This window comes from Mastomys coucha, unplaced genomic scaffold (assembly GCF_008632895.1).
Source record: "Mastomys coucha isolate ucsf_1 unplaced genomic scaffold, UCSF_Mcou_1 pScaffold18, whole genome shotgun sequence".
Taxonomy (NCBI): domain Eukaryota; kingdom Metazoa; phylum Chordata; class Mammalia; order Rodentia; family Muridae; genus Mastomys; species Mastomys coucha.
Genome location: NW_022196900.1, coordinates 91,931,801 through 91,941,175, shown reverse-complemented (window position 1 = coordinate 91,941,175; position 9,375 = coordinate 91,931,801). Strand labels below are relative to the sequence as shown.

At 50.7% G+C, this 9,375-nt stretch overlaps 1 protein-coding gene across 2 annotated transcripts in view; it reads left to right on the top strand.

Annotated features, from left to right (window-relative positions):
• The window catches only part of Grhl3 (grainyhead like transcription factor 3), a 32,454-nt gene extending 25,053 nt beyond the window's left edge, over positions 1-7,401 (top strand). For both annotated transcript variants that reach the window (XM_031379067.1, XM_031379066.1), the window contains exons 14-16: positions 744-829; positions 2,870-2,934; positions 6,504-7,401. In XM_031379067.1, the coding sequence (XP_031234927.1) occupies positions 744-829; positions 2,870-2,934; positions 6,504-6,618 (266 nt within the window). In that variant the 3' untranslated portion in view covers positions 6,619-7,401. The remainder of the gene's footprint in view (positions 1-743; positions 830-2,869; positions 2,935-6,503) is intronic.
• Positions 7,402-9,375: the final 1,974 nt, after the last annotated feature.

Here is a 9,375-nt window from a genome sequence, read left to right as displayed (position 1 = left end):
GAGCCCTCCAGAAGCCCCCCCCCAGAGCCTTCCCAGAAGCCCCCACCCACCCCATGACTTTCCTGAAGTGCCCCCAACCCAGGCTTGATTCACTCCTTGGAGTGTGTTTTAGGCCAAGATTTGGGGGTGGCTGAGAACACTCCAGGGCTTAGACAGATGTCACAGAGATGGAAGGACACCTGTGGCTTTGACCCAGTTGGGACACTGCTCTCTCAAGGCAGCTAGCAGGGGTAACAAGCTGGTTGGGCTGGAAGAGGCCTTTGGTTCTCTAAGTAGATAAGCGTTGGATGGACTTCTATGTCTCATTGATTGGCTTTGACATTCTTAAGTCAGTGACTGGAAGGAGGGTGGGGGTGGGGAACAAAAGCCCTGGAGGCAAAGGTGACCTTAGAAAATCCAAAGCTTCCAGGAAGTCAGGAACCAAGCTTAGCAAAGCACTTGGGGTTCCCAGACACTGTTCCTGATTTCAGAAGCAGCTCTGAAGTGTGAGTGGGCAAGGACCCCAATTCACATACACAATAAGGTCGACGACGAAGTGGAAATTAGCTTTTCAAGGTCACTGGCTGTCAGGTAATAGAGCCAGACCCAAGATTCTGCCAAGCGGGGTAGTTTGGAAAGTACTAGATGCAAGCTCACCCTTTCACTAAGGCCATGCCTTTTATGAGCCTTCTCCATGCCCCCAGATCCCTCCCCAGTCCCCAACCCATTCCCCGTGCTCAACGTCCTCTGTTCTTGGTTTTCAGTTCTGTTGTATGTGAGGAGGGAGTCAGAGGAGGTGTTTGACGCACTCATGTTGAAGACCCCGGACCTGAAGGGGCTGAGGAATGCGGTAAGGTGCCTCATTTCCCACAGGAGGGCTCTGGTGGTCCGCCCTTCCCACCCCACAGGGGGTCAGGGCCCTGCTAGGAGGTGTGCCTCCCGATCTTATCACCCTGTCAGAACCCTGCTCCACCCTGAGAGTCACTCACACCATAAATCCTCCTTAATCTGATGGCTGCTGTCTGACAGCCCAGGGCTTTTGTTGGCTTTGCAAACCTGTTTCTGTTTTAATGGGAGTGAAAAGCCCTCCACAAAAAGGCCAGGCCCCAGAGACGCTCATTTTTTTTCCCCTCCCAGGGTGGCCTCATTCCTTGTGCTTGAAGGACTCCGGGTGGCTGAGGGCGAGGGTGGGACTGTATCTGGACAAGGAGCCACCTGAGTACAGCCTAGCATGGGCAAGTTGAGGGTCACCAGGGCTTTGGATGTGAAGGTGAAACCTCTTATGACGGCTAAGCTCCTGCAGCTGGGGGGTCCTTGGCAGCCTTGAGGACCTGCTCAGTGGATCCCCACAGGCCGAGCGTTTTGTTCTGTCGGCCATGCATGGCTGCCTCCTCCCTTGCTCCACTGGGCATCACCTCACTCTGAGAGGCCAGGGACTGACAAAGGAGGCGTAAGTGCCAGTTAAGCCCAGGTTTCCTGCCCTCTGGGCCGTCCTGCTGTTGTAACATATTGCTTGCTTGGCATCAGCCCCAGGAAGTTGGGTTCACAAAAAAAAGTCATTAATGTCACTTGAAAACAGAATCTTTGAGCTAAACAGCAGATTAGCTTCATCGGCACCCACTCTTGCTTCCCTGTTTCCGGGGGAGCAGAGCTTGCCACTTTTCCAGACAGTCCTGGCAGCCCTGGCAGCTTCTGGTTACACTGCCATTAGAAGACAATCTAGGGGGCATTTCTAGTTTGGAGGGATCTCTGTGGAAAAATACCCAGGACACTGAACTCTTCCTCTTTTTCAACTGCCCAGAGAGGACCACCTGCCACTGGCATCCCAGGCCTGAGCTTAACTGTACCTTTAAAGGTGCCTCTTCCACTGGGCACCAGTATTTAACTGAGTGCCGAACAGTAGGCTAGACCCGCTCCTTTCCAAGTTCTTTTCATTGCCCAGAAGTGAAACTAAGAGAGACACAGGAATGCTATTCTTTTTAACCCCAGTGTTGCAGAGGCAGTAACAGGCAGATCTCTGTAAGTTAAGGCCAGTCTACATAGTAAGTTCCAGGACAGCCAGGGTGACAGAGGGACCCCGTCTCAAACAACAGCAATGAAAAGTTAGGCAACTCTAATGTGGGGCAGGGACCTCTCTCCTTGATGCAGTCAGGCTGCTCAGCCAAGCTTGGAGCCACAGCTGCCTCATCTACAGAGGAAGCTCTCATGTGGACCTAATGGGCGTTTAGGCTCTGAGCCAGGCTTGGGTACTTGGTGCTCTGTGGGTCCACCCCATCAGCTGCAACTATTAACTCCTGGCCAGGAGAGGGACATGCAGGGTACCCCACCTAAAAGCAGGGCCAGGAGCGTGCCCATTGCTCCCGAGACAGTGACACTGACACTCATGGGGGCTTTGGTACATGGCAGGAACTGGCATGAATGTATTACATCATTAGTCATTCAATTCTCTCAGCAGTCCTCTGGGGAGGGGGCATCCTTGCTGTCCCCACAAAGAGTCTGCATAAGGTCACCGGGCAGTGAAAGTCAATCCTTAAACACAGATCCAAATGTCAGACCCTAGGTGAGAACCAGAGGAAATGATAGATGCTCAACCAGATATTTTATTGACACTAAAATGCAGTTTGCTAAGTGTTCCTTGTGATTTGACTTATCATAAGACAATTCAAAACAATATCAAACCCCTACGTGTGGTATATACTTATGTGTATGCTCATGGAGGGGAAGGTACCCAGAGGCCAGTGGTGTTCGCCCTAGGGAAATAGGATCATTGTAATTCTCTTTGTTTTCTGATATATATTACGTTTATATTACGAAGTAAAAGGCAGTAGTATAATGTGTGTATACATCCAGTTTTGGCCACAGGCAGTGAAACCCTACCATTTCCTTCCAGATCTCTGAGAAGTACGGCCTCCCTGAGGAGAATATTTGCAAAGTCTACAAGAAATGCAAGCGAGGGTAAGTGCCCCTTCGGCCCTCCCATGGGCTACTCAAACTACCAAGGCTGTGCTTGACCTTGGCGGAGTTACAGAGAACATGTGCAGTGAGGGTGGAGAGTCCCCAAGTCAGGCCAAGGCCACGGTCACCTCTCCACCTGCAGAAAACAGGGTGAGAGTAGGAGGGAGGTGCAAGGGTCTTCTCACAAGTGACCCTCCTGGCATAGAGGGGGAGTATGGGTTGCTCATCAGAAGACCCAAGTTCAAGTCCCCAAACCACTGGAGACCAAAATTTTCTTTTTTTTTTTTTTTTTTTTTTGAGACAGGGTTTCTCTGTGTAGCCCTGGCTGTCCTGGAACTCACTCTGTAGACTAGGCTGGCCTCGAACTCAGAAATCTGCCTGCCTCTGCCTCCCAAGTGCTGGGACTAAAGGCGTGTGCCACCACTGCCCGGCCTCTTTTCTTATTCTTAATTGTAGCAACTGCCATTCACCTGACTCTCCTACATCGGACATCAGACTGAGCCTATCTCATTTAACCCTCTGAGTCACACTGGCACACAGCACACACTCACATTTTACATTCAGGGAAACTGAGGCTCGGAGGTAATAAGCAGGGCTGGGTGCAGGAGCAGTGAGCAAGGTGCCAGAAGCCAGGTGGCTGCCAGGAGCCTAGGTGGGAATCTGATTGGGGGTTAAGTTGAAGAACCCAGTCAAAGAAACTCCAAGGTTCTCTTCCACCTCCAGGCTGCAGCAGGCAGGAGAGGAACAGCCCATATCCTCCAGGGTCTGTCAGTCCTCCCGCAGCTCTGCCCAGAGCACAGCTGCACCCCATAGACAGCCTAACTCCAGCTGCACCTGAGCATAATCATCCCAGGCCTGGCTTCCTCCAGCCCTGCCCCCTTTTCATTACTCTGTGACTCCCAGCTAGCCTCCCAGGCAAAAGGCTGGAGTGTAGAAAAGGACCCATTTGGTTTGGGTTGCATGAGAATCTAGAAGGTTTTATCTGTGTGTGGGGTCTCGCCCCACCGCCCCCCCCCCGCCCACCAGCACCCCCCCACCCCCCCATCCCCACCAATCCCACCAAGTTTCGGTTTCATACAGGGGCTCATACTCTGTCTGGAGTAGACTGCTTCATGTCTGTTTTGCCCAGACAAGCCTAGCCCCACTTCTCCTTTAGCGCCACACCCACGTGTCCTGCTTCCTGCCCCTCCTGTGCAGGGCTCCCCTGCAAATCCTACCCCGGGCCAGGCTGAGGGGCCAGGGATAGTCTGTGTAAGATGGGAAGCTGATAAGCTGTGAAGCTCCTGGCTCCCTTGCCAGAGGCCTTCCCGTCAATCCAGGCAGCTGCTCAAACTGTAATTGTAATGGCTCCCATCATGGAAGCCCTTCCCTGGGGCCAGATACTGTCCCCAGAGATGCCTGGCAGCATCCCACCCGCCCTTGAGCTTGGTTCGATCCTCTCCCTTTGAAGCCAAGGTTCAAAGTAGACTTGAGTTAGAGACTAGCAAAAGAGATTTTCAGTGGCCTAAAGTGCAACCCTTCCTCTTTGTTCCTCTGACCTCTAAGAACGATGCACAGATTCTTTACTCAGCACTATAGGCCACTTCAAATCCATAGCCATGAAAACTTCAGCTCAAAGATGTTCTGTAAGGTCTGAAAGAACATATTTCTAAGTATGAGTTCATTCAAATATATGTCCACATCAGAGAAAGGTGGATATTCTAACCCAAAGCCTACTTTATGCTCACAAACCCTCCCCAAAGTCCTCCAGACCAAGGTAAATAAAATCAATTTTACAAGCATCATAGAGTGCTTGAAAGATTAACCAACATGCTGTTTTCTCGCTGGCAGCGGGCCAGGGGTTAACTCAATACAGGCAGAGGGGTTGGAAGTGGTAACAATAGCTGTTGACAAGCGCCTGCCACTGGCTGGGGACCCAGTTGTCACTGACCTCTCACTGGAGAGTCCACCTTCACACCACTGCCCTGGAGACACACTTACACAGCCTAGAATCCCGAGGCTGATGGATGCCTCTCTGGGAAACAGACCACCCAACCGTGAAGTTGCCAGAACATACCTTCTCTCCTCCCCATCCAGCCCTGCTCTCTGGCATATCTCCAGTCTCCAGTACCCAAGTTAGTGATCACCTGGCAATGCAGGGTCCTGCCAGCCCCCAGCCTCTGGGAGCCCCACCTCCAACCTTTTCCCCAAAAGAAGGTGCTGCCAACTAGTGCTGCCAGAAATGACAGAGGTAGCCCGTGGGCTTCTCAGGTTCACTACTGTCCTACCGCCCTTCCCTGACTCCTTACAAAAGCAGGCAACTACTGAGCTCTTGCCCAAACATAGATTTTGGCTTCCTTCCATCTCCCACTAACTCATATTTATAGGATTTTGTGGCTCTTTTCCCTAACTTGAAAACTGATATCATAGAAATACAAGGGTCTAGATTAAAACCTGAGCTCTGCCATCTACTAACCGTGGCTACGAAAGAATAGCTTTGTGTCTTTGAACCCTAGCTTCTCCATTCTGTGACCTGGTGTGGCGTAGTTGTTAAGAACCCAGTCTTCCTTTCTGGGTGAAATTCTAGAGGACAGAATTCGGGTCCAATTAATTCATGTGCAGGAGCAATGTCCTGCACATGAAAGTGTCCAGCAAAGACTGAGGGATCAGAGATAACTGGCTATATGGGGGGAGGATGGAGAAAGGAGATGAGGAGATGGATGTGTAGGTGGGTGGATGGATGGATGGACAGATAAATGGATGGTTGGGTAGATCATATAGGTAGGTAGGTGTATGTATGTATTTATGGATGTGTGGGTGAACAGGTGAATGCATGGGCAGAAGCATGGATAGACAGATAGACAGACAGATGATGAATAGATGGACAGAGAGATGGGAAAATGGTTGAGTATATATGCCCAATCCCATTACCTAATCAGAAGCTTGGCAGGAAAGGGACAAAGTGAAGCCCAGGTCACTTCTGGGTGACTTTTCATCAGGGAGGCAGCTCTTACAGGGTACTCTTGGCATAAACTACAACCTTGGCCCTTTCAGCGTCCACAGCCATGGAGGGTACACTTCCTGAGCTTCAAGTCCCTGACTGAAGGGCAGAGGCTGCATCCTCCAGTCTATTATACAATCCCCTTAAGATTGCAGCTTGACGGGAATCAACTGAGAGGGGTGTCTTATGCCTCAGGCCAGCACGCCTGAGTGGCTGTGTAGCCTTTTAGTTAAACACGGATTATTACACCTCCTGAACTTGAATTTACAGTCCGAGCCCCCCCAGTCTAATGACTGAGAACACAGAGTTTCTCCCAGAGTTTCACATTAGTCACTCAAAAGCATCCACATTCAGCTCAGCAGAAGGGAAGCAATCCACCAGCAGGCACCAGCCGGTGGCTATGACGGGTGGACTGGGCTCTGAGCTGAAACTTGGTCACTGGAATTCCTCATCTTATAGCCTGGTCTTGAGGGTCACAGAAAGCTACTGAGGTGCCTGCAGCATTGCTATCAAACTCGTTTGGTGTTCAGAGGCCCATGACAGGGGGCCTGACCACACAGGAACCAAGTCTCGCTCCTCTCTCTTCCAGAATCCTGGTCAACATGGACAACAACATTATCCAGCACTACAGCAACCACGTGGCCTTCCTGCTGGACATGGGTGAGCTGGATGGGAAGATCCAGATCATCCTGAAAGAGCTATGAGGGCCCAGCCTCAATCATCCCACACCCGGGGCCCCACTCAAGCCACGAACGACCTCTTCTGTGTCAGCTCTTACTTGAAATGCCTTTCTCGGGGGAAGAGGTCTCGCAAGCAACAAACTCAGTGATGTCTGAGCCAGGGAGAGACCTGAGAGGTCCCAGGATCTGAATGTCCCATCCAGGCTTGAACTCACACTCCAGAGTTTCCTGCAAGTACCCAACCCACCAGAGACGGGGAGTCTGATCAACACAGACCCTACTGCCTGCTTTCTCTTCTAAGTCCACAGAGACCCTTACAGGGGACGGGGGTCACACCACCCTCTCTGCAGGACTATCCCAGCTGTCTGGATTGGCTCTGACGCTCACTCTGTTTCCTTCTACCAAGTTCAGACCAACGAGTTCTCAGACTTTGGCCAATTAACTTGAAGACTAGTGACTTTGAGAGTAAATGCCTTCGTAAGGCCGTTGGAGAGGAAACTTTCTTACTGTTTTCCTCCGGACGGGGTGTAAGTCACCATCATTGAGCTGACGAGAACCAAAAACCCTTGCCACCTACTGTTGTTGTACACATTTCTTATTTACAGTTTTCATTATGTGATATATATATATATATAAGTATATATTGTGTACATATATGCAACATTTTGTATGTTCAGGTTACATTTTTATCATTTCAAAAATATGTGTTTCATATTTCTTGAACTATTTTTTTAGCTGTTATTCGACTATGCATTTTGTATATCATAGGGTTTAGTAATAAAAGCCTGCCTGTGCACACTTCCCCAGCTGTCACGTGCCACGTCCTTCTGTGAGACTCCAATGAGCCTCAAAGACCAGAAAGAGGGGCTCAGGTGGAGGAGGCCGGTTCTCTTTCTCTCTTCCCCGTGGCCTCGTCCCAGAGGCTTCTTGTCCTGGACAGGAAGGCTGGCAATGGCATATTCACCCCGACAGGCCATAGAATCCACATGTGGTCTCACGAGTCATAAGGAGGGCCCTCCATGCTGAGAGCAAGGCTTGGGAAGGTTCATCATGGCAGTGACGAGTCCCTCACAGCTAAGCCAGTGACAGAGCCCAAAACTGGGACACATGTGACCAAGACCTGGGCCAACTCACTCTGCCCCTACTCCTCAGGCTAACACTCTCTGGATTCAACTCAAACTGCTTCCCAAAGGCAACTACACATCACTTCCCAACTGTACAGCAGTGATGTCGTGTTGGTACCTTGTCTAGAGTCATGTGCCAGCATCTAGGCCTCTGGGGCAGGGGGCAACTTCAAACCAAACCTTGAATCCTCCTAGGGATGGATCAAAAGGACAGGCTTCCCCCCTCCCTCCCTCCCTTCCTCCCTCCCTTCCCACAGCTGTATCTATTTCATTTCCTTAGCTATAAAATGCAGTGTGGTCCTCACTGGTCTCAGTGTCCCTCAGAGCCTCCGGTTCTCTAGTGAGCCTCAAAGATCCAGGCTGTGGGAAAGATCAGTACCCCTGCCTTAGGTCCCAGAAGCTCTGCTTCCTATGAATTAGATTTTCTTCTGACTGTCTAAACAAGACTTTTTTTTTTTTTTTCAAGACAGGTTTCTCTGTATAGCCCTGGCTGTCCTGGAACTCACGCTGTAGACCAGGCTGGCCTTAAACTCAGAAATCTGCCTGCCTCTGCTTCCCAAGTGCTGGGATTAAAGGCGTGCGCCACCACCGCCCGGCGTGAACAAGACTTTTAAAAAAATTTTATGCATATGGGTGTTTTGCCTGCATGTGTGACTTTGTGTGTGTGTGTGTGTGTTTTAATTTTCATGTATCCTAGACATAAAACAGCTTAGGCCATCAAGCTTGGATGAGCCAAGGCCTGCCATCTGCTCTGTCCCTGACTGATTTAAAAACACCACCACCACCGTCCCTTTACCCATTGTACTTTTGTTTGTTGGTTTGTTTCTAAAGTTTAAGAACTTAGATTCATTCCTTAAGAACTCTCAATTCCAACAGAATCCAGGATCAAATATCAGAAGCCCTACCTACAGTCAGCACTGGGATGCAGGCTACCCAAGTGAGGAGCTGGCCTCAGGCGGTGACAAGGACAGGATGCCAAAGGACGCAGCAATGAGTTAGGGAACAGTTGGACCCACTGGAGAGAGAGTGACTCTTTTGTTATTAGCCGGGGCCTCACTGTGTGGTTCAAGCTCATCTTAAACTCACTATCCATAGCGCTAAGAGCACATACAGCCAAACCCAATCTAAGACTCTTTGAACACTAAGGCCAGAGATCCAGGATGAACAAACTCGGAGACTGCATTCCTAGCGAGCGCGTCCTCCTGCTTCAACATGGTTGGTGTGCCCTGCTCAAGGGACACTACAGCACCAGGTTTACATCCTCCTGGTCAGGCCGCCCTGCTGCTGGGACACCACACTATGCATCAGAGCAGAGTCATGTATGGAGGTGACACGACAAGAAAACAAAGCGGCTGATAGTGCCAAGCAACCCAGGACTCCTAACTTCCTGTGACCGTTTCTGCCCAGAGCAAGGAGGCAACCCTGGCGGGGCAAGGGGGCGTTGCTAACCTAGTTGGTGTGTTGGAATCATTCTACCCTGCCCTTGCCGCTAAATCAGCGTTCTGGATGAAGGCCCAGGCAATAGCACATTTTGAAGTTCCCTAGGTGATCACAGGGTGCAGTCCAGGCTGAGAGTCACTGTTCCAAAGAGGCACTGATGCCTTTGGGTCGCTGTGGCTACCACCTGCACACAGCAGAATCGGCAGCCTTGGAACAC